Here is a 24,617-nt window from a genome sequence, read left to right as displayed (position 1 = left end):
TATTCAACTATGCCGAGGTCAATTCAATATTCAGTTTGATGGCACCTTTAAATAACTTGCGTACACAACAAGTCTGATCTGTGAAATTTGCTTAGCACATGCGTATTAGCACCCTCTTCGATCGTGGGAAATTTGAAGTACATGCGCTTCTCCAGTCTGAAGATATCGGCGAAAGTTTTTTTTCTAAGGTAAATTTACCGCGTCGCTTCCACATTGAATAGCTTCTCATCCTTACATGACTGTTAAAGTTAACTTACATTTTCGTAAACCTTATTCTGTGCTCTAAAAACTGACATATTGCATGACTTTGTGTCATACAAGGTCATCGTAAAATCTAGAGATATGTTCGAGGTGGTCAGCGGGGTACAGTTGAGACACAGTGTATCACTATAGAATCCTATTGCAGCACATGCAGTTTAGTTGCACAATGTAAGATCACAAATTAATAGATTTCATCTGTTTTATTATTGCTGTTTGCAATTGTTCAATGTTTTTTACTGTTACTCAACTTTTCAACTGTTAATATTAAAATTATGAACTGAAATGAAATATTGTATTGCTGTTTGCCATTACTGTACAATGTTTTACAAATGGACTACTTTTAACTAAACAAAATAATCAAATAAAATACTAAATGGAAATAAAAACTGTTGAATTCTCATTTTTAAGGCATTTTTCATTTGCAGTGTATTGGTTAGGCAGCTTTACAGCATTCCGGATGGGTGTCTCAACTGTACTAGGGTACTCTTTCAACTGTACCCGACATGGGTACAGTTGGAACAAAAAAGCTTCTTGTGTTTATGAGTACTCAGTGTAGTGTCTAATTACAAAGAGCTCCAACGTAGCACCTGCCAACGAATAAACTAAAATCCCAGCTGGGTAGAATTCATTACTTTGGGTTTATTGTGGATTAATGTGATTTTCTGGACTTGGGTTAATTGTAATTTCATTGATTGAATTTCATTTGAAGAGAAAGAAAGAAGAAAAAAAAAAAAAAAAACAAATCAAAAGAGTTCCAGTTTAATAAATGCATGTTTATTGTTCGGTTTACATGTTTTCCTATGAAGAAAGGAAAAATATATGGTCATCGTTATAGATTTGGGAATGTTGGACCACAGTAACTGAAACTTTAGTCTGTAGTTACTTCCACTTTCTATCTAAAAAAAACGCTAAACTGACCCTAATAGTGGTTTCTGAAGATCTGGGGTTTTTTTTATTAATGGAAATTAAGTAAATTTAGAAATGTGCCTCTCACCGGGTCATTGTAAATTTGGAAGTTCCCCTAGGCATAATTTTTTTACATTTGAGCCATATTTATTGGTGAGAGGGCTACATCAAAAATAATTATTGATTGCATATTATGCTAATGTTCTGTAATGGTGCATTCGGTCATAGATTTAATGATTTACACAACTTAAATAAAATAATACATATTTAGGTGCCTCTATTCAGCCACGAATATGTTTTTTATATCAAATATGTTTGGCTTGTAGGTGTCATGCTCAATTTTGTACTGTAAAATTAAACTTTTTTTGTTTCAAGGTAAAGTTGTGTTTATTGATACATGCATCAAAAATGTTTCCTCAGAAAAAAAAATACTATCTTCTGTGTGTACATTAATAATTAATAAATACATGATTCACATGTGTTCACTTTATATTAAGGTTCACAGGTAACTAATACTGGAATTAAATTTTTCACTATTAATATCTCATCAAGTTATTTCATCTTAAAAAACAAGAAATCAGTTTTTATACACTGCTGTGGATAGGCATCATGACCTTTTGAAGTGTATCATGGGTAAGACAAACACTTCTGGTAAGCAACATAGTAAGAAAAGTGGCAGTCATGAGACATTAATAAGAAAACCACAAATACAACACCCTTCAGTCTAATTATGATAGTCAAATTTTGCTGCATAATGAAATAAACCAGGAATCTGGTTTTGAGTTAAATAAGTGTTAAGAAATACATTTATTAAGCATTTATAACATGTAAGTTAAAAACGGCTCACTATTTGGCAGGTATTGCATTAAAGGTATTGGCAGTTATAACTGCTTATTAATGATTTATGATGTATTTGTAAATGGCTTACTCATTAACAAATACTTTTATAAACCCTTTACAAAGGAACCTTAATGTAAAGTGTTACCATTTTACTTTATTAGTGTCATCAGTTTAGCGTGTCTAAGCATGGGTGTGTCGCGATTAGCGTGCTAGTCTGCTTTACGTGATAAATTATCAATATTGCTATAATTTGAATCAATAAGATTTTATGATACTTGTAGAAGAGTTATAAGTTATCTTAAACTTACATATTCAGGTAATTGACTACTTGCACTGAGCTTTGTGATGCACTTCCATTTTGAAATTGTACAACTCATTTATTTCCGGTAGTATTTTCAATGTGCTGTTGACTAAATGCCACCTAAAATGATTGTCAGCAAGAACATTTAGAAATCTAGGCATTTTCAGAGACAGGAGAAGTGATGATGATTACCGTGTAAAGATTATTCCAAACTTAACGGATCATGAAGTTTTACTCAAGCCAAAATGAGAAAGCAGCGGCTGTTAAACACATGCAATTATTTCAACACAGGGTGTCAGCGCACACAAATGGACAAACATTCGAGCCATTGAAGCCATTAGCACACTTCTGGCATCTTTTGCTATGTTATTCAGAGCTCTCTTAAGCATCACTGAGAAAATCACTGAAAATGTCTATTAATTATAAATGTTGTTGAATATAACTGTCACATTTTAAGTCTACATAGTCTCCAGTAAAGCAATCAGCACATTTCTGGCATCTTCTGCTATGTCATTCAGAACTCTCTTCAGCATTGTTGAGACTGTCATATAGGACATTCCTCCTGCCATCAAAGAGCCAATAATGGGTATGAGGCTCACAACATACTCAACTGCATTTTCATCCACAGCAAGGGATGCAGCACCCAGTAAGGCTAATAGTGAAGCTGAGTTTATCCCAAAACGCAGCGGAGACTTCATCAGACTCTTCAGTTCCTCAATGGTCTTCCCATATCTCTCACAGAGCTTCTGTAGGGATGGATCATCCAGACCAAAGGTACTGTAATATGTTTCAGCCTCTTTTTTGACAATGGCTAAATCCACAGCAAATGAAAGACCAGGAAGAGGAACTGTAGCCACACAAGCCGACAGAAAGGCTACTTTTCCAATATTTGCCTCTAAAGCTTTCTTCTTTTTCTCATTAATCTCCAGTGTAATATTCATCAAAGGCAACAGCAGCACCCGTCTCTTATGCTGTGGAAGCTCTTTCTCCATCCTCTCCTGAAGCTGATTTAAATCATACTTGCTGAGCTCAAAGCTAGAGATCAAGAACACGACAGCATCCTCTATACCGATCTTTTTCAGACCTAGACAGAAACAAGAATGGCATAAATAGATGACTGTTGTGTATTATATAATTATGAATGTATCTTAATAAATTATCATTTGGCTAACAGGCTATATTATATTCCTGAATCATTAACAGTATAATGACTATTTTTTGGATATTTATTCAGTACAGCAGTTATTAATTAATTAAATATGTTCATCTTTATTATAACATAGTACTGTACTAAAGTTACTAGAGGTATCATAAGAGAAGATTGCAGAATTCTTTTTTGTAGAACTGCTTTAAGATTTTTCTATAACAACATCTAAAGAATGGAACTTATTGCCAGTGGTTTAGATGCACTTTAATACTTACTGTTCATTTTTTATTGGTTAAAGTCATGGCTTGTTAATAATCAAAGGTTTGAACACTTTTACTGGTTTGAGTATTGGTCTTTTAGTAATTTGATGTGACATGTTTTATCTTATCTTTTAAAGAACTGGCCAGGGACAACATAAGAAAAATGGCTATTTTTGCTAACTCTGGCACATTTACAGTTCCTGCTTCTGTTGATTTATGAGCACTGTCCCTGTCAAATCAATAAAAAAAATAAAAATTATATAAAAAAATAAAGACAATATTACACTATAAAAAATGCTGGGTTAAAAACAACCCAAGTTGGGTTGAAAATTGACAAACCCAGCGATTGGGTTGTTTTAACCCAGCAGTTGGGTTAAATGTTTGCCCAACCTGCTGGGTAGTTTTACTTAACTCAACTATTGTTTAAAAATTACAGTATTGCTTACTTAAAATTAACCCAATATATCTTGAAAATTAACATTTATTAATATGTTTAATAAATTAACATTTTAATTTCATTTTAGATTCATTTTAAGTCAGCCATATAGTCATATAGTCAAACAATAGTTGGGTTAAATAAAACTACCCAGCAGGTTGGGCAAACATTTAACCCAACAGTTGGGTTAAAACAACCCAATCGCTGGGTTTGTCCATTTTCAACCCAACTTGGGTTGTTTTTAACCCAGCATTTTTTAGAGTGTAGAATGTGCGCTCTCTGCCAAAATATTTTCATGTCATTAACTAAATGAACTAACCATTTTCACAATCCTCTCGGATGGTATCCAGTGTCTTTTTCTGGTCAAAGTTCTTCTTCCTCTTCTCAGCAGTAATGGTTGAGTCAATCTTAGTACGAACAAAATAAAACTTTTTCCCCATTCTCATGATCTCTTTGGCCAGCTGAGTGTGGCATTCTCTGAACTGTTCTGAAGCAATGATGATGAAAAAATCATAGTGTTCAAACTGAACCAGTTCAAGATACTCATCGGCTTTGAAGTTTGGTGTTCCAATTCCAGGAAGATCCCACACTTTAACATTTTTGTATTTAGGGTGGAAGTAAACTTCAGGCTCCATAGTGGTTTCTACTGGGCCAGTTTTAGCAGAGCCTTCGTCTTCATCCCCTAAACCCCTGAATGCATTGACAAACGTGGACTTTCCAGAACCTGACTCTCCCGTCACACCAATGTTAAGTTCTACAAGATCTTGCTTTTTGAGGTATTCTTCAATTGTGTTTATTGCTGATGGGAGATCCTGAGTAGATATGGATTCTTTGAGATCTTCCAGGTCCTTCTGAGTTATTCTACAGTAATCTTCAAATTCAGTTTGCTAAAAAAAGAATCATGTCAACTGTGTTATAAAAAACATTGAAAACTTTTACAAATTTAGGCATATAGGGGCAGATGAAGTTCTATGAAGCAGACAAACAATATTCAAATATCTTTTTATTAAAATGTTTAAATTTGCATCACTCAGCCAGATTCCTATAGCTAATTCTGTAACAAAATGGCAGCTCATGTAGCCTAAATTATGCATTTTCAACGTTTAAAACGTAGTAATTTACAATATATTTTGTAATATCAATCATAAATCATCTAAAGCAGCATTAAATGTCTTTGTAATGTTAAATCAGATATCTTACCTGCTCTCCTTTGTTCCTTGTAGTTCTCTGAAATATATATAATAATTAATAACATGCTCCAAATTAACAATAATTAGTTGAGTTTCATATTACCAGTTACATATTGTATTACAAATTAATCTGCGGTTACAAAGTGGCATGAATTTATTGTGATCTGATATTTTATGATTGTTTATCATACCTCTCTGATAACTCTGATGGCATCACTGTACACGTTGTAGTTCAGTTTCCCCACTGCTGCGCATTTAATCTCATACTCAGTGTCTGGACTGAGATCAGTCAAGGTAACTGTATCTTGGCTCTGCAGTACAGGCTGAGATTTCCATTCTGTCTCTTCTTTCATTTTGTACAGCAACCTGAGCTCCACTGTAGCAGGACATTGTGGAAGTACCTTTAAAACCACACTGCCATCTCTGGCCTGTTCAACAATGGGACTGTCTGGTTTTGATGGAGGAGTAAAGCAAACAGCTTCATCAGATCCCTTTTCATACAGGAGAATGCAGGAACCAGGATGGTGTTTGTGATCTTTTGAAGAAACTATAAATTTAGTGGACTGATTGCTATTAGATGCCATCAACTCTTTAAACATTTTCAAATGTGTTCTCATTTTCAATCTGATGTCTCCAGTGAGCCATGTCTGAGATGCTGAATGAGGGGTCTTCTTTAGATTTCTTCGTATCGTTTGAGGTTTCAGGTAATGTTCTTGTTCAGTAAGTAACCCATCTGGCTGCTCAAGGGAACTGAATGTGTAGCACAACAGATTTTCCGCCTTATCATCTGACAAAAATGTATCGAATCTGTTGTCCATTTCTGCTCCTGACTCTAGTAAACATTGAAGAAACTCATCAATTGTTTTCATTTCTTGTTCTTTGATTGTAATCCACTCAACGAGACCACTTTCTTTAAATGGAGACTCCTCGTGAGCTTGTAGAAGATCTATTAGAGCACACATCTTCTTTTCACAGGCTTGAACAGATACAATCAAAGATTTAATTTTGCCATTTAAACATTGTTTGTATGTTTGACAGTATCGCCTCATATCATCAATTTTCTTTTGAAATGCACTAAATGTCTTAACCCTGGGGTCTCCCAAAAGTTCACTGCACTTGTTTTCAGTCAAAATCAGATGTTCAATGATAGACTCTGTGGCCCTGATGAGATTCTTGTCTATAAATCTCAGTTTGACGACATCACTGTCTACAATGTAGTTCAATTTCCCCACTGCAGCACATTTAATCTCATACTCGGTGTCTGGACTGAGATCAGTCAGAGTAACTGTATCATGACTCGGTAACACAGGCCGAGAGTTCCAGTCTGTCCCTTCTTTTATTTTGTACAGCAACCTGAGCTCCACTGTAGCTGGACATTGTGAAGGTACCTTTAAAACCACACTGCCATCTCTGGCCTGTTCAACAATGGGACTGTCTGGTTTTGATGGAGGAGTGAAGCAAACAGCTTCATCAGATCCATTTTCATACAGGAGAATGCAGGAACCTGGATTATTCGCCATTTCTTTTGATGAAATGATAAACTTGGCTGGTTTTCGGTCTTTTGAATTGATCAAGCTTTTAAACAACTTCAAGTTGTTCCTCATTGTATTTTTGATTTCAGGAGTCAGACATTTATTTTGCTTGGATTCAGTGGGGCTCTCATTGATGCTTCTCCTTGATGAAGGACTCAGGTAATCCATTTGTTTAGAAAGGAGCACATCTGACCTCTCAAAGGATGTAAAAGTGTAGCAGACCACATTTTCAACTTCCAGATCCATCAAACTTGTATCTATGTTGATTTCTACCTTTGCTCCAAAATCATTTAGTTGTCTGAGCAAAGTTTTAAACACATCTGATTCATTTTCTTTCTCTTTCAGCCATTGTTCTAGATTACTTCCTCTGAATGGAGACTCCTCATGCTCGTGCAGAAGATCAGTAAGAGCTGTATCCTTTTCCATGTCCCCACGGATTTTTGGCAAAACAATCCCAAGTTTCTCCATGAGACTCAACTTGTAGTTGCAGCAATTTTGCTTCATGTTTTGTATTTTGTCATTAAACACAGCAAAAGTCAAAGCAGGTGTGTCTTTTAGAAGGTCACTGCATTTCATCTCAATTGCGCTTAAACTCTCAATGACTGATTTTTCAATGAAGTTTTTCATTAGATCTATGCGGATGTTTCTTTGAAGTTTTGCCGTTCTAGTGTGTAGTTTGTCCAAGGGAAAAAGCCACACTCTTAATGGAACGACCAGTTCTTTGTTCTCTCCCAACAATTTTGGAAGTTCAGCATAAATTTTCAAAGCATCTTCAAAAGAGGCTGGATTAGATAGTAACTGGAAGTCACCATAAAATGTACAACTGAATTTTTCAACTGCAGTTTTCTGATTGTCATTCATGTTCAGGTTGATATTTGCACCTACTGAAATGCCTTTTAGTTTATCCAAGGCAACTTGCACTTCTCCTGCTACTGTCTTTTCATTCTCATCTGATGAAACTTCTCTATCAAACACAAAGCAGGCATCTGCCCCATACAGCACTGCAGTCACTACATGTGTTGCTGTATCATTCTCAAAGACCTCATGGTGAGTTATATTTCCGGAAGCCAAGTGGTTCATGGACAGTTTTTCAAACTTAGAGGTTGAATGATAATGCAAGGTCAGTCTTTGCTGTTTGAAGGACTTCTTGGTGTCATTAAGGTACTTAGCAGCTCCACTAACATGAAGTAGTCCACCTAAAAGACTCAATTTGAGACAGCTGTCAATGTTTAGTATGTTAGATTTGTCTTCAATGGAGTCTGAAGCTGTGACTTTGAAACTTGTATTGATTTGGGGACGAGTGCGTATGCTCTGCTGCAGCTGCTCTTCATCCCAAAGAGTGATTCCTGTAATAAAAACAAAAACAAAACAAAAAACACTTTTTTTTTTTACTTTCAACAATTACATACACAATGTATGTTTAAATCTTAAAATATTAAAGACATGGTTTCCAAAAGTGCATTTCTCTACATCTTTCCAGTAATTATATGCCTAAAACACAATACAGAAGCATTTTAGCTGTTAAGACACATGCTGGTGAACCTTAGTGTCTCCATTTTGTCTAAGATTTGTTTTTATTGGAGTTTCCTTTTTCTGTTTCTTTTTTTCTTTTTGAAAAATTGTGTCAGATTTTGCCACAGTTTCCTTAATAAAACTGCTTCTGGGAATGACCTCATCTTATCTAAGCCAACTTAACCATGGAGTCCACTGAAGGCAAGATTAATAAACAGTTTATTTGACAAACCACAACAACCAAACAAAACGATGACTTAAACTAAACTTTGCAATAAACATAACATAACCATAAAAGTAATTATAACCATGAACTTGACTTAACCATGAACAATCAAAGCTAGACAAGAGGCAATGGGAACATGAGGGCTATACTGAAAATACAAAGACTAATGAATAACAAGATACACCTGAACCTAATGAACACAGTGAACCAATCAAAACGTGACTCATAAGTTCACAGAAAGGCAGAAATGACAGAACTTACATGGCAGAAAGCAGCATCCTGTTTGTTTGCTTTAAAATACAAAAGCACAATGTTTTGTTTTTTTGAGATTGTACACACTTTACAGTTTTGAATGATGTCTTACTCTTATCTGTATGACCATAAATGACAGAGTGTAAATGATTATTTTGTTTTATTTTTTATTATATACATTTTAAGTAGACAAAATCATTTGGCATTGTGCAGATTTGTGTCATGGAAGTCTCACTACACTCCAGTAAAATGGGAATACTCAGGTGCCGATTCATTCACTGTCTCCTCCTGGAAAGGTTAAGTAGGCTCAGATGTAGATGCCACTTTTTCTCCTTCGCGCTCATCTTTCTGTGTGATTTCTCAGCAAATCTTAATATTGAACGCAAAGAACATGACAGTGTAGGCTGTACACAACATGTGACATAATCAAACCAATAAGTTTGAAAACAGCAGTTACATTTTATCATGCAGCATTGGCCAATTCATCAATTAGAGTAAAAATCAACAATTCCTTAATTTTTATTTTAAGAAGTCAGAAATCTGGGAGCTGAACATTTAGATGAGAGGGCCTAGGCCCTCCAGGCCTTCTCGTGGCCTCACTACTGCTGTTTACACGGATCTGCGAAAATAACTAAAACCGCTGTATTATGCATGCCAGGCCAGTAGTGGGTGATGTCACTTTGTAAAGAAAGAAACCCTGCGCGCATGTGCGCATTCACATTCTTTTAAGTTTTTAAAAACGCGCACTTTAAAACCTAAAGTTTGCCAAAACACATAAGTTTTCCGTTTTTAGAACAGAACAAAATGTCCCCACAAAGATGGCAATATCTGAAATCCTTGTGGAGTACATTTTTGTTCCCCATGAGGAAAACAGTCTACAAATCAGACTAAATTATGTTTTTTGAAAATGTAAAAAATTCTGAAAGTTTTCTGTGATTTGTAGGTTTAGGGGTAGCTTTGGGGTTAGGGGTTAAAACAAACAAAAAAAATAATCATAAAATCATTGTGTATGTAAAGTCCCCATAAAACATGAAAACACAGACAAGGCTTAAGCTAGACTAAAATGCAGGTTTGAGGTGTTTTAACTGAAACTTTACTTTTGTCTAAAGATGAACACCAGTAATGTTTCTTTCTAGTGTATGTTTATAAAAGCTACTTAAATGCCCTAATTGAACTAAGGCCTAATCCTGGCTTAGGTGGGGTGTGTGTGTGTGTGTGTGTGTGTGTGTGTGTGTGTGTGTGTGTGTGTGTGTGTGTGTGTGTGTGTGTGTGTGTGTGTGTGTGTTTGTGTATGATTTGGTACCTGGTATTAATGCATCTTTTCTGCAGTCATACAGCATACCCAGTTGGAAGGGTCTCCCCAAAGCAGCAGTTTCAATTACATTCACTCCTACTGAATCCATTCTTAAGACAAAGCAAAAGAACAAGAGAAAATGACCAGTTACCAGCTATCAAATCATGTCAAAACTCAAAGGTAAAAGAATAGTATAATGGTAGCACTCAAAAGTAACAACATATTTATTTTAGTCTATAGAGTTCCATATTTGCATCATTGCATTTAATTGCATCATTAAATTGTATTAAACTGACTTAAAAAATTATTTGAATTTAATTTAACTCATATTAAAAAAGCTGAAGTTGCTTAACTTATTTTGATGAGTTAAACTAATGGAAAAACATGTTGTCACGACTTAGTGATAATATCATTTTTTTACAGTATGATAAATTTAGGTTTGATGAACATGCTTGTAAATATACAATAAATTAGCATAAAGTCAAGCCTGGTGTCCTTATATTCCATGGTTTACAGAATCCAGTGACTCCAGGCTACAGTCATTATTATTGAAATATGTGCATTACATTTTTAATCATTTGAAATTTAAAAAAAATAATAAATACATTTGTTTATTTGAATCATGCTTTTCGCAGTGTACATTCTTAGCCCATAAATGTTTATTGCAGCTATAATGTATTTTTATTTTTATTTGAGAACACCTTTACAGCAAGAAACAGTAAACCATATAATCTTTATAGAAAATTTTAGTAGCAATGTTATTGTGTCTTTGCTGTTTTTTGTAGAAATAGAAGGTTAATTTAACTTTACTTAGTCTCCAGATTCAATGTGTAAAATATAAAAAATAAATAAATAAGCTGAATGGAGCGATATAGTAACAAGAGTCAGAGGCACAGATGGAGTGGCTTTACTAGGACTGGAACATTTATATTATGTTTGCATCAGTATGCTAGTATACAGTACCACTGATTATAGCTGTATCCCAATTTAGAGGCTGCATTCGAAGGCCAATTGCTTTACAGCGGTGCAACAAAGGCTGTGTCGATTCGAAGGCTCTTTCAAATGTAGCCTCCAAATGTGTCCTTAGTTTCCCGTGAAACTGAGAAAGAAACTGACAAAGAAACTGACAAAGTTTCAAGTCTCTAGGCCTAACGGTTTGGTCTGCACGATGCGTTTTACGGCACAAGAAAAATAATAATAATTAAAGCTGCAAGCAGCATTTACCGGGGTTCAAGCATTTAAGACCTTTAAGCACATACAAAGTTATTACATCTTATTCAGCAAGCATGTAAACATTTAGATCATAGACGGAAAAGACCACAGCCAATACAGGCAATTCAGTAAGGAAAAAGATGGTTTTTAAAGGTTTTTTGACAGTTATAGCGCCATCTGTTGCCCGATCTCCACCACTTTTTTTGGGTGTCCTCAGAGTGTGCCCATACATATGTGTGCCAAATTTGGTAAAAATATCTCATTTCGTTTTGAAGTTATAGACACTTATATATAAGAGAGCATAAAAAATGACCCATGAAAGACTTTGATTGGATTTTTTTACCACTTCCTATCAAAATTTTGACATTTGGGCGTTAACGTACAGTAAACCAACTTAGGTTCTGTGTTTCCTACGCTGGATTCGTCTCGATCGGACTCACGGTTTCGAAGATATTTGCAAAAGTTTTTTAAGCGTTAAATTGCAACGTAGCACAAACCATAAGGCGAAACCTACCATATTTGGTATCGTTGGACTCGGCAAGGATTCAGGAGTCTAAAGACATGACTCCCGTGAAAATAAGTCAGAAACATCCAAAGTTATATATATTTTCATCTAAAACCATTAAAAGCCTATGTTTTTTAAAGTTTTTTCACAATTATAGCACCACCTATTGTCCGATTTACACTAAACTTGGCATGCTTCTTTAGAGTCATATTTTGCATGGGCTCACCTATTTTCGTGAAGTTCTGAGTTTTTGTTTAGGTTTTATAGGCTTTTGGGCATTTAGGCATTTAGCCATGCCCATTTTCTAAATTACCCAGTTATAGCGACCCAAAGGGCAAAGTTCAACTTTTTTTTGATAATTATTAATCTAGAGAGTCCATAGAATTGTCCTACACTGGTTTCGTTCCGATTGGGCAAAAAACCTCAAACTTCATTGGCTGATGGCGGCCATGTTTTTTGAGATACAGCATTGTCCTCATAGGCAATCATGCCCCCTTAGACCAAGACACTGCATGCCAAATTTCAAGTCAATCGGACTAATGGTTGCATAGTTACAGCCATTTTTATGTTTTTTTTTCAAGTTATAGCGCCACGTAGTGTCCAGTCGACTCGATTTTTTTATCGTGACCAAAGAATGAGCCCATTTCGTTCTCGAGTTATAGCCATTTTAGTATAAGTGGCTCCGCCCACATCGTATATTTCGGCGCCTCTTAAAGACCGTGAATCAAAATTTCAACTTTTTTTCGATAATTATTGATATTCAGACTCCAGAGAACATTCCTGCACTGGTTTGGTTCCAATTGGGTGAAAAACCTAGGACTCGTTCGCAAAAGTAGGTTTTGGACAAAATTCAAAATGGTGGAAAATTTTTCCAGGTGCAAATAAAATTGGAGATATATGTTTTGTCTGGCTTGAGCCAAGGATTACAATGATATAAGTTAGTAGTTATTAGCGATTTTCTACTTTTTGTCACTGTAGTGCCACCTATTGGCCGATTAGGGTCATACACTGTCATCCTCTCCTCGATTTTTGTACTATCATCTGATAAAGTTTCAAGTCTCTAGCACTTATGGTTTGGGCTGCACGATCAGTTTTACGGCAGAAGAAAAATATTAAAAATCGGAGCAATTACAATAGGGTTTCAGCACTATGTGCTTGAACCCCTAATAATAAAAATCCTTACAATTACAATAGGGTTTCAGCACTACGTGCTTGATTCCCTGATTAAAGCTGCAAGCAGCGACGAAAGGGCCCTTGCACCCAGGGCCACCACCACCACCTGGTGGCCTTAAGAAAAAAAGTGAACAGTGGGTGACATGCATAAAAGCGAGTAAATACAGTTGAAATATGGCAAAGTTATTTCGATGTGCCACAATTCCTGCACTTCCACTTTGACTATTACTGAATATTGCCATGTCATGTGAAGTTTGGAGCAGATCGGACATTGTTTGCCCAAGTTACAAGAAATTCCTGTTTCACAGGACATTAGCACAAACATTATCACTTAGCCAAGTGTTGCATGATTGACCTATTTCTAGTATGTTTGGTACTTCGTGGCATATTTAAAGCTGCTGTCCGCAATTTTTGGCCCTCTAGCGGTTAATAAACAGAACTGCACGTGGCGAATCACGCGGTTGCTGTGATACTCTGCGGCGGGTCCTACCAGTCTGGTCTGAAATAGTCAGAATATAAACACTTATTATAAGTGTACCATAATGATTCAGGATAAGACAAAAACACGGTTTGGAAAATGGATTCATGTTGTATATTCTCATTATATAATTTTTGTAAATTTTTAACACAAAAAAAGTTGCGAACTGCAGCTTTAATGTGTTTCTGGGAGTGAATTATTGTGCAAAGCATGCCATTTCCTGTTGTCAGCAGGTGGCGCTATGACTAAATGAATATTGGCATATAGATGTCTTCAGGCCAGGACATGTGAAGTATGGGGCAGATCAGACACTGTATGCCTGAGTTACAACAGCTTCCGCCATGGCAAAACATCAGAATTTGTCAGGCCGCCACAGACACACCATTCAGTGAAAACTCAAGATCCTTGCAATTTAACATCACTAAGGCCTTAAGATTAAACTGACAAAATAAGTTGATATGATTAAATCTAAAATTTAATCACAGTGTAAAATATGTCATTTCCTGTTGCCCTCAGGTGGCGCTATGACTGTAACTGAATATTGCATTGTAGATGTCTTCATGTAAATTTTCACCACTTCTGCCCACTTTTGTGATTTTTTTCCGTTAGAGGTCGCTAGCCTATTCAAAACAAAGGCGTAGTTTGATGACGCCAAGTTTTAAAGCGGAAACTTGGGACATGTGATCTCCATCTCAACGGACGGTGCAAAAGAATAGGGATTGGAGTCTGGAAGAACTCATGTTCGTGGATGCGATTATTAACGTTACTGTAGTATGAAGCAGAGCAGGAGCGAATGTTGCGGGAGCTGAACGAGGAGCTGGAGCGATTGATCAACACACGCCTCACGAGCAACGGGACTTTTATTATGACACAGTCGCCGGCGCCGCTTCCGCTTTTCTGGTCATGAGTTTATGGGAGCTGTCCAGTGCCCAAGGAAGTCGACCGGAAGTTGAAGTCGGCCGGGTGCCTCCATCTTGTAGCAGAACTTCACTTGCGTTAGCATCCCCATTGACTCCCATTCATTTTGGCATCACTTTGACAGTGAATAACTCTACATCTGAGGCGTTTAAAGACTACATTTGTCCATTATTTATTTCTAAAGATACACAACAATGTATAAAGGGCTCCATTAACTTCTATGTTACATTATGGCCCCGTAGAAACAGTTTTTGTAAAAATAAGCTAATGATTGCGTCATAACCACTCGACTCTCTGTCGCACAGTATAGAAATTACCGTACAGACAGGAGGAGAAGCTCGCAGGCAATAGTATGCATTAACTTAATATGGCGTACTGGCATTACATTTTAAAATACTATACAAAATAATTAATCAGAATACTTACTCCTGCTCACTCACGCCAAAGAACTCCCCGCTCAAGCTCGCCGTCTCTGCAAGATTATCGATGGCAGTTTGCACGCACAGCTAGTAGAAGATTTACATCTGTCAGACAGGTTGCTGACGTCATCAAGCTTAGTTTGAGTCTGCGCGTCAGAAACGGAAGTGCTAAAAATCGCTAAAAATGGGCTTCTCTTGTCTCAATTGAGTTCCAATGGGGTCGCTGTGTCCATTTCTTTTACTGTCTATGGAGCTGTCCTTGTCGACAGAACCAGCGGCAGATGGTAAACAGTAATTATGTTCCATAAATAAGTAACACAATCCACCATAAAACGTGCAAGAAGTAAATAAGGAACTGCTTGAAGCAAGCTAGTGGTTTGCTGGACGCTAGACACTACTTCCGCATTTGTCCACGGCAGTTGTCATGTGGTTTCTACGTCAGTAAAGGCGGTAACAAAGGGTAACTGACGACAGGCGACTGCACTGCCCCCTGTCACTGTTTAGAATGGGAATTTTCTCATGATTTACAAGTAGTTGAAAACATTAGAGATATTGTTTGTAATCAGCTGGACAAAATATATAACACTAGCCTAGTGGTTTTTGGATATTTTACTGCAAAAATTTTACATATTGTACCTTTAACAAACGGCAGTATCATCGGATTTATGGCAGTTGTTACTGTGGCAATAAACAGCTGATTGTTGAAACAGCTGATATTAAATCTTAACAAACTTTTATATTGTACTTTTACCCTATTTTAACATATTGTGATGTAATAGCGTTCCTGGAGAATTACATTTAATCCGACTAAAAAGTAGCCTAAATGATGAAAGATCTTACCTTTCTCAGTCTTACTTTTGAGCTTCCTATGGCGAGGCATACAAGAATGTTGCAAGAATTAATAGTCCATAATAGAAGCGCCGTAGTTTCCTGCCCTCTGTTGTATACGAATAGAAGTTTAAATACATTCAATTATTCGAATTACTCTAATGTAAAACTTAGGCTACTTGATTCGTTTAAGTATTTTAGTGTTAGATTTGCTTATTATAAAAAAGAAAAAATGCCAATCGTTTGTATTCTGTCGGCTCACACTTCTGTGTACAGGCCAAACGAGGTTGCTGTCAACTGTAAAAATACATTCCAATAGAGACAATTAGGCTGCATAGAATTCTTACTAAATTCTTCTCAGCAGTCAGTCCACACAGCAAGAAATGTATACGGAGCCCAACGGAAAGAAAACTGAACAACAGCAGAGCGAGATCCACCCAAAAACACTTTCACTTTCACTGCTATATAGCCGGTCATAGATCGCAGTAAAGATAGTTTGCGGTTTGATCTTCAGATTTCTTTTGGCTATAAATACGCAGTGCGCTGTCATAGACATGCAAATAATACCGAATATCGTTCTCCATGATTTGTGAATTAAGGTGACGCTGTCTTTTGGGCTGAAATCAGGGTTTTTTTTCGTAGCGACTCTTAATTTTATAATGGTTATAGCTCCAAATGTTGGACACTTAGAGCAATGAAACTGGTGTCATCTTCACCAGCTTGATCTGTGAATTTTTTCACAGCAAAGCTCTTGTCCGTAAACCCCTTGGTAAGTCCGCCAGTAAGAATGTGAAATAAAGGCGTTCTTCACGTTTAACGTCTATTACCAATGAACACGCAGACTGCTGGAATAAAATAACATTGTTTTAGGTCGAGCTCGATTTGTGAAAACGTTCACAATAGCATTTTATCTCGTGGTCGTGTTTCTCTTTGCTCTGCCCCCCATTTTTGTATAATATGATATATATATATATATATATATATATATATATATATATATATATATATATATATATATTATATAAATGACCTTGTACAGATAATGTACATCACTATTCTCATTTTCTGATCTGTGAAAACTTTCACAGTTCAGTACGGGTCAGCTGACCCTTCCCAGGGTCACTAACATTGCTATTCTGATCTGTGAAAACTTTCACAGTTGAGTTTTGGTCAGCTGACCCTTCCCTGGGTCACTAACATCACTATTCTGATCTGTGAAAGTTTTCACAGTTCAGTACGGGTCAGCTGACCCATCCCAGGGACACTAACATCACTATTCTGACCTGTGAAAACTTTCACAGTTGCGTTTTGGTCAGCTGACCCTTCCCTGGGTCACTAGCATCACTATTCTGACCTGTGAAAACTTTCACAGTTCAGTACGGGTCAGCTGACCCTTCCCTGGGTCACTAACATCGCTATTCTGAACTGTGAAAGTTTTCAAAGATGAGAATAGTGATGTACATTATCTGTACAAGGTCATTTATAATATATATATATATATATATATATATATATATATATATATATATATATATATATATATATATATATATATATATATATCATATTATACAAAAATGGGGGGCAGAGAAAAGAGAAACACGACCACGAGATGAAATGCTATTGTGAAAGTTTTCACAAATCGAGCTCGACCTAAAACAACGTTATTTTATTCCAGCAGTCTGCGTGTTCATTGGTAATAGACGTTAAACATGAAGAACGCCTTTATTTCACATTCTTACTGGCGGACTTACCAAGGGGTTTACGGACAAGAGCTTTGCTGTGAAAAAATTCACAGATCAAGCTGGTGAAGATGACACCAGTTTCATTGCTCTAAGTGTCCAACATTTGGAGCTATAGCCATTATAAAATTAAGAGTCGCTACGAAAAAAAAACCCTGATTTCAGCCCAAAGGACAGCGTCACCTTAATTCACAAATCATGGAGAACGATATTTGGTATTATTTGCATGTCTATGACAGCGCACTGCGTATTTATAGCCAAAAGAAATCTGAATATCAAACCGCAAACTATCTTTACTGCGGTTAACCACCGTGACAAGGCACGTAGGCCTAAATAGTTCATTTAATTTGCTGACATCTGCGCATTATCAACCTTCTTTACACAAATGATATTGGTACACAGCTTACATACTTACAACAGCTTTTGCATGTTAATTGCTTACTGAATTTGATGGCATTACAACTTATTTAATATTTTTACTAATAACAGTGAAGTTGATTTTGTTTAATAATGAATAACTGACATAAGCACTGACTGCATTTCTTTATATTTGAGTCCATCAAGTTTAAACTCTAAGACCTGCGCATTATTTGTGTGCATTATTACCGTATGGAACTAACTGAAACACTGCCAGCCAGCGGGACATTAAAGAGGAAGTGTTTGTCTGAGCTCACAGCAAGGGAACGATAATAGGCTATCTTTTAAAAAATCCTCCCATCTTTTTTTCCATCAGCACGTCAAATCTCCTCCCTTCTCAATTATTTTTCCACCACCATGTCCCTTTAGGGCAATGGGGTATGCAGTATATGCAGTGCATAGGGGCGCCGCACGGAGGGGGGCGCCATTGTGCCAAAACTTCTTTGAAAATCTTTTTGAATAAAACGTTTAAAATAAATTTAAAAATGATGTTTGTTGAAAAATAATGTTTGTTTAGCATTTTAAATCAGTCAACCATGATCTTGCATACCCCTAAGCAAATGTGCAGTTGCGCCCCTGCTTTAGGGTCTCTGTAAATTCGCACTCACATTAACAAATTAAGAATTGTATTATCAAAATTTGTTCGATGCTTCCATACACGACATTCTTGTTATGGTATTCCTTGTGGAACTTAAGGGATTTGACATATAAAATCAATGTTTCTCTCGGCCAGTTGGTGTACATTTGATGATTAATATCTAGCCTACATTAGGATTTCCAATGAGAATTCAGTTTAATAAGTGGTCTTCTATGGTTGTGGACAGAGATGGGCGTAAATACATGGAAATGTATTTAAAATACAAAATACTGTGTGGAAAAATGTATTTAAATACAAATACAAAATACTGTGTGGGAAAATGTATTTAAATACAAATACAGTATTTTGTATTTTGAAAATACACAAAATACATGTGAAATTGAAGATTCAGTGCAGGTATCCCTATTAGGCTGAAATCTATCTGGGCCTATTCTGAATGCCAAAAAGCATTTAGATGTGTACAACTACTTAGAAATTTACCTCATTTCTGCTCTCTCTGTCATTCTCTCTCTCTTTCTTTTTCTTGCTGGTAATTACAAATAAACTTATGTAGTGCAAAATAGCAGCCATTTATATACTAACTTCTGACAAGGTTACAATGTAGTCTATAACTTATGGTGAACACTACTAAAAAAAACTGTAAAACTGTGGGAACCTTTTCTGCTATATAGCAAAGAATAGGGATGGGTGATATGACCAAAATCTTAATTTTACTTCACAGTAACAATATATGGCATGGTTTCACAATTATCAATAACAATTTTGATACCACAGCAAAAACTGAATTTCAAACTATTTTGATGCTTTTTTTTTTTTACGCAAGCAGTATAGTAACTTTTATATTTATTTAATGTAAAGTTTATTTGTTTCTATATAGAAAATTAGAAAATATAAAGTTTATCTAAAATAAAAACTTTTTTAATTGGAAATCATTTGGCACTTTTTTTTTTGGTGAACAATAAAACTAAAAGTGTAGTGTATCTTTCATCATTGTCATCACAAATGCACACAATCACTACACTAAACTGATGGAGACAGACAATGATTAACCTAATTATTTTGTTTCTACATAAACAAACATTTGCATAGATGGGTAAACACAATCACAATTTGGAAATGTGTCCAGTTACATTTTCATGAAGCACCATGTTTGTAAAATTTAAAATGATTACATTTACAAAATAAGCCTGCATAGCAGAAATAATGAATAAAGTAATGGTCGTGTTTAATACAGTCGTTAATTGAAATAAAATAATTAATGAATTAAAAAACATATATAACACAGTATTGTTCAATTTAGTGTTATACATATGTTATCATATTAATATGTTTTGTTCTAATGTCACAAGTCACAATTTCAAGTTTACTGGTCATGAAACCCCCCTGTTTTACCCTGGTCGTTCACACCTCTGAGTTTCAAAAAGTCTGTGAAAATGGGCATGTAAAGCTCTGAAAAAGTGGGAGTGTAGAGGGGGAGAAGAGGGGAGAGAACAACCAATGAAACAGAGACATACAACACACTCATTATACAGAATAATGAATATTAATATATGAGCACGGAGAAAATGTCAACAAACTCCCAAGCCCAAGGGAGAAATGCGAAAGAATATTTAATAGGGCTAATAATAGGTTACTTTGATTACGTTTACGAGCACTGCAGTCTCAAAATCAGTCTTTTAGATGAATCAGTCTTTTAGAGTAATCGTGTCGTTGCGTTCAGATAGGCTACACCACTGTATCAGTGTCCAGTTTGCATATATAATTCATTTGAAGAAGACTTGATGAAATATGTGTGCATAACTACATCGTGCTGGTTAATGTTTGGTGCAGGAGAATGTGTGAAATAAAAACATTAAACACAGATACTTTATTCTGTGTGAGCTATGTGTCACGTGGCTAGTGTTATTAAACTCATCGTGGAGCTCCGCGCTGAAACCGTTCATATGCACGCTCCGCGTGTATAACATAAAAACAATCATATTTTTCATGTGTTCGTATTCAAACTCCAGTTCTGACCGCATCGCGGGCAAAATACAAACAACACGTGCTGCTGTGCTGAGGTAAACAGCCTACGGCTTGCGTGTTTGAACGCAGCTAGAGCAGGCAGAGGTGAATGAGCCGCACTTTTGTGACATTTGAATTCTCTGCTGTAATGCGATCTCACACTAACATATTTTCCATTTGTGCTGGTAGATTACAGCAAAACAATCCACATGCACACAAACCTCTGCTCTGGTCGCGTCTCAGGAAAACACATTGTGTTGTAGTACTGAGGAAACGAACACCAACGATATGTCTCTGAATGACAAGAGACTGAGGCGAGAAAAGTGACACTTCCTCATATCGTATGCATACTACAGCGCAGTGATTGGATTGAATGAGCTTTATGTCATGAATACATGTCGAGAATCGCTCGAAACGGTCTACGTCAGCATGTTCGAAAGTACACGATGACGTCAGATTTTGTGACGTTGCTCCGACTCTGCTTTTCAAACGGGAAGACAGAAATCGCTCTGAAAAATGCAAAAATAACTATTTTTCACTTATGAATAACATTAATGAGTACCTTTAGTGTTTTCAATGATGTGCAGCCTATACATATCTGTTTACATCTCAAAAAAAGTGTTTTGGGGTTTCATGACCCTTTAACTTGATTATTTGGTTAGGGTTTAAGAAGTGTACTAAAAACCTTTTTCACATGTGTCGTCAAAATGACCCACAACCTAATCGGTTTACATGTGAAGAAATCCATTCATTCACAAACTTCTCACGAGACAAGTGTTTGACATAGTATAAGAGGTGTTTGACAAATTATTCGGCAAACTACTTACTCTCATCGCTGCTTTTTGGTGGTTTGGAGAACAATTACTCAGAGTCGCCCTCTGTCGTTTCACAGAATTATACAACGGAGAGCACGTCAAGCATAAAAGCCTCGTAGGTTTACCGAGGAGCACGCGCAGTAAGCAGGTTCATGGCGTACAGCCATACGAATTGCGAAAGAATAATAAAGGCTTCAACTGCACAAAGCTAAAGAGAAAGCGGAAAGTCCTATCTATGTAAACGATTTAGAAAAAGTTCCATCGATTCACAATTTATATCATCGCTACGAATCTACGATACTGTCATATGATATCACCCATCCCTAACATGCAGTAAGGTTAATGCTTCAAACACAACTAGTTGATGCATGAAAACAACACCCTGATAAAGAGGATGACTGTCTCAAAGTATTTTGAGTATTTTGAAAATACAAAAATACTCATCTTAATTGTATTTAAATACAAATTACATTTGATTTTTTCCAAAGGCTTTAAAATACAAAATAGTATTTTGTATTTCAAATACGTATTTTAAATACATGTATCTGAAATACTGCCCATCCCTGGTTGTGGAAAGGGGAAAGGGAGAAAAATGTCCTTTGAAAAAGTGAAGGTAGAATAGTAAAATGTGTAAAGGGGCCATTTTGCAGTGGAGAATGTATGTAGATTTGTGTACCTTGAGTAGGCCTATATAGGCGAGTGGATATAAAACCCCTGTTAAAACAACTGTTTTTGTGATTAAAAAATTAAACAGATTTAGAAATTTTGCACCATGTCATGTCAGTTGATTTCTCTTTTTTTATTTGTAAACATCCTAATAGTATACATGCTCTTTAATAGACCATTAAGCCTGTCACATTTTACATTTACACTTCAGTCTCCAGTGAAGCCATTAGCACATTTCTGGCATCTTCTGCTATGTCATTCAGAGCTCTCTTCAGCATTGTTGAGACTGTCATATAGGACATTCCTCCTGCCACCACAGAGCCAATAATGGGTATGAGGCTCACAACATACTCAACTACATCTTCAGCCACAGCAAGGGATGCAGCACCCAGTAGAGTTAAAATTGAAGCTGGGTTTATCCCAAAACGCAGAGAAGACTTCATCTGACTCTTCATTTCTTCTATGCTCTGACCAGATTTCTCACAGAGCTTCTGTAGGGATGTATCATCCAGACCAAACGCACTGTAGTACATTTCTGTCTGTTCTTTAACAATGGCTAAATCCACAGCAAATGAAAGACCGGGAATAGGAACTGTAGCCACAAAAGCAGACAGGAAAGCTACTTTTGCAATGTTGTCCTCAAACACTTTCTTCTTTTTCTCATTAATCTCATGTGTAATATTCGGCAAAGCCAACATCAGCACATGTCTCTTATGCTGTGGAAGCTCTTTCTCCATCCTCTCCTGCAGCTGATTTAAATCATACTTGCCGAGCTCCCAACCAGAGATCAGGAACACGACAGGATCCTTTATACTGATCTTTTTCAGACCTAGAAGAATTAAAAAGGCATAAAGCAGTATTACAGCGTACATAATCATGTATTTTGTCAAATTATTATGTCATTATAGGCTATTTATAGTGTATTATTTACAGCATATTTTATATAAATTTACAAAATATTTTTACTCAGTGTGCAGCATAATATTAAAGACAATGTGATCTGTTTTCTAGCCAAAATATTGTCATGTCATTAATTGGATAACTAACCATTTTCACAATCCTCTCGAATGGTATCCAGTGTCTTTCTCAGGTCAAAGTTCTTCTTCCTCTTCTCAGCAGTAATGGTTGAGTCAATCTTAGTACGAACAAAATAAAACTTTTTCCCCATTCTCATGATCTCTTTGGCCAGTTGAGTGTGGCATTCTCTGAACCGTTCCGAAGCAATGATGATGAAAAAATCATAGCGTTCAAACTGAACCAGTTCAAGATACTCATCGGCTTTGAAGTTTGGTGTTCCAATTCCAGGAAGATCCCACACGTTCACATTTTTGTATTTTGGGTGAAGGTAAACTTCAGGCTCCATAGTGGTTTCTACTGGGCCAGTTTTAGCAGAGCCTTCATCTTCATCCCCTAAACCCCTGAAAGCATTGACAAACGTGGACTTTCCAGAACCTGACTCTCCCGTCACACCAATGTTAAGTTCTACACGATCTTGCTGTTTGAGGTATTCTTTGATTGTGTTTATTGCTGATGGGAGATCCTGAGTAGATATGGATTCTTTAAGATCTTCCAGGTCCTCCTGAGTTATTATACAGTAATTTTCAAACATATCCATCCTAAAAAAAAAAAAAAAATCTGTCAACAGTGTTATAAAAAAAAAAAAAATTAAATAAAACAATTTAGCTGAAACTCAACAGTCATTTATTTTGAATTTTGTTCTATAAAGAAAATCCAGACATGGATCAGTTCCTAAATCTCACCTTTATGTTTCAGAGCACAAGATGCAAGGAGTGCTGTTGTTTCCTTCACAAATGTAGAATTCACTGTTGTGAGAATTCATTCAATACACCTGAATTACTAATGTAAAGCCTAACTGATTCATCTGGCAATTTAAATATTACATTTGATTAATTTCTAAAAGAAACTTGTATTCTAGCATCTGTATTTCATATAACAATATTGCTAGACACTTGATATAAATACATTTATACATACTTGATAAATGTTTGTATTTTGCTGCCAACTTAAGCTGACGATCATTGCAATGGCGCCTTACCAACATTTTCCGTGCAATTCACAGAGCAAGGCTTGAACACTGTTTGCGCAAACCAACAATAGTTTTCCACAATAGTTTAACTTTCACTGCCACTGAGAAAGGCAGAGGCTTGTAAATACTTGTCAGAGCTATAGGACTATATATGGCCAGATTCCACTGGTTCATATCCGCGCATAAACACCACGTCCACGAGCGACGCATCGCGACACAATCTGTCACAAATCACAGCCAACCAATCAGAGATGTGTTCAGTTCTCTCTTTCGCAACACGTTGCACAGATTTTAAGTGCGTAAAACTAAAAACACATAACTTGCACATTCACGATGCTTGTTCATATTGCATCCTTATTATGGTGGGCTATTACTTGTGGAACTTGGGGGATTTGTCATATAATATCAATGTTTCTCACCTTTCACTGTCAATAATGCGTCTAGAAAATGCCAAAACTTTCCACCAGAGGTCTCTGTCGCATCACTGGTTTTAAATGATAAACGGTCACGTCAGAACGCTTCAGATGTCTTGTTTGCTTTTCCCCCCTCAGAGATGTTTGAGAAAGTGCGCGCGCAGCATTGGAGTATTAGCAGGCTCAGGTGGTATTCTATGCATTTACAGCAAAGATGACACAATG

At 36.3% G+C, this 24,617-nt stretch overlaps 2 protein-coding genes across 21 annotated transcripts; both read right to left on the bottom strand.

The window, feature by feature from the left end:
• Nucleotides 1-564: 564 nt before the first annotated feature.
• On the bottom strand, nucleotides 565-16,162 carry si:dkey-79i2.4 (uncharacterized). 13 transcript variants are annotated; one of them, XM_067412031.1, is made up of 8 exons: nucleotides 16,038-16,051; nucleotides 15,703-15,799; nucleotides 14,870-14,949; nucleotides 10,167-10,267; nucleotides 5,533-8,219; nucleotides 5,352-5,378; nucleotides 4,471-5,038; nucleotides 565-3,392 (listed from the first exon to the last, which is right to left on the bottom strand). In XM_067412031.1, the coding sequence occupies exons 4-8, from the start codon at nucleotides 10,264-10,266 to the stop codon at nucleotides 2,767-2,769; spliced, it is 4,008 nt and encodes a 1,335-aa protein (XP_067268132.1). In that variant the 5' UTR covers nucleotide 10,267; nucleotides 14,870-14,949; nucleotides 15,703-15,799; nucleotides 16,038-16,051; the 3' UTR covers nucleotides 565-2,766. The 13 variants fall into 13 exon arrangements, with proteins under 13 accessions (XP_067268132.1, XP_067268137.1, XP_067268139.1 ...); XM_067412036.1 differs by lacking the exons at nucleotides 14,870-14,949; nucleotides 16,038-16,051 and adding exons at nucleotides 8,873-8,981; nucleotides 9,099-9,232 and having other exon boundaries at nucleotides 15,703-15,723; XM_067412038.1 differs by lacking the exons at nucleotides 14,870-14,949; nucleotides 16,038-16,051 and adding exons at nucleotides 8,873-8,901; nucleotides 9,123-9,232 and having other exon boundaries at nucleotides 15,703-15,723.
• A 5,894-nt stretch (nucleotides 16,163-22,056) lies between these two features.
• LOC137037747 (interferon-inducible GTPase 5-like) lies at nucleotides 22,057-24,409 on the bottom strand. 8 transcript variants are annotated; one of them, XM_067411979.1, is made up of 4 exons: nucleotides 23,928-24,407; nucleotides 23,693-23,814; nucleotides 22,980-23,548; nucleotides 22,057-22,761 (listed from the first exon to the last, which is right to left on the bottom strand). In XM_067411979.1, exons 3-4 carry the CDS (start codon nucleotides 23,545-23,547, stop codon nucleotides 22,133-22,135), a joined length of 1,197 nt encoding a protein of 398 aa, XP_067268080.1. In that variant the 5' UTR covers nucleotide 23,548; nucleotides 23,693-23,814; nucleotides 23,928-24,407; the 3' UTR covers nucleotides 22,057-22,132. The 8 variants fall into 8 exon arrangements, with proteins under 8 accessions (XP_067268080.1, XP_067268081.1, XP_067268079.1 ...); XM_067411980.1 differs by having other exon boundaries at nucleotides 23,693-23,755; XM_067411978.1 differs by having other exon boundaries at nucleotides 23,693-23,735.
• Between the last annotated feature and the right edge of the window lie 208 nt (nucleotides 24,410-24,617).

This window comes from Chanodichthys erythropterus, chromosome 15 (assembly GCF_024489055.1).
Source record: "Chanodichthys erythropterus isolate Z2021 chromosome 15, ASM2448905v1, whole genome shotgun sequence".
NCBI lineage: Eukaryota > Metazoa > Chordata > Actinopteri > Cypriniformes > Xenocyprididae > Chanodichthys > Chanodichthys erythropterus.
This window is presented reverse-complemented; position numbering and strand designations above follow the sequence as displayed.

What these genes read in the sequence shown, in the direction of transcription:
- si:dkey-79i2.4 (XM_067412026.1), bottom strand. Translation starts at nt 15,742, where the DNA reads ATGCCTCGCCATAGGAAGCTCAAAAGTAAGACTGAGAAAG. An exon ending in CCATCAGAGTTATCAGAGAG is followed by an intron (nt 5,379 to 5,532) that starts GTATGATAAACA and finishes TATATATTTCAG; the next exon opens with AGAACTACAAGGAACAAAGG. An exon ending in CAAGGAACAAAGGAGAGCAG is followed by an intron (nt 5,039 to 5,351) that starts GTAAGATATCTG and finishes TTCTTTTTTTAG; the next exon opens with CAAACTGAATTTGAAGATTA.
- LOC137037747 (XM_067411985.1), bottom strand. Translation starts at nt 23,547, where the DNA reads ATGGATATGTTTGAAAATTACTGTATAATAACTCAGGAGGACCTGGAA. An exon ending in TCGAGAGGATTGTGAAAATG is followed by an intron (nt 22,762 to 22,979) that starts GTTAGTTATCCA and finishes TAATTCTTCTAG; the next exon opens with GTCTGAAAAAGATCAGTATA.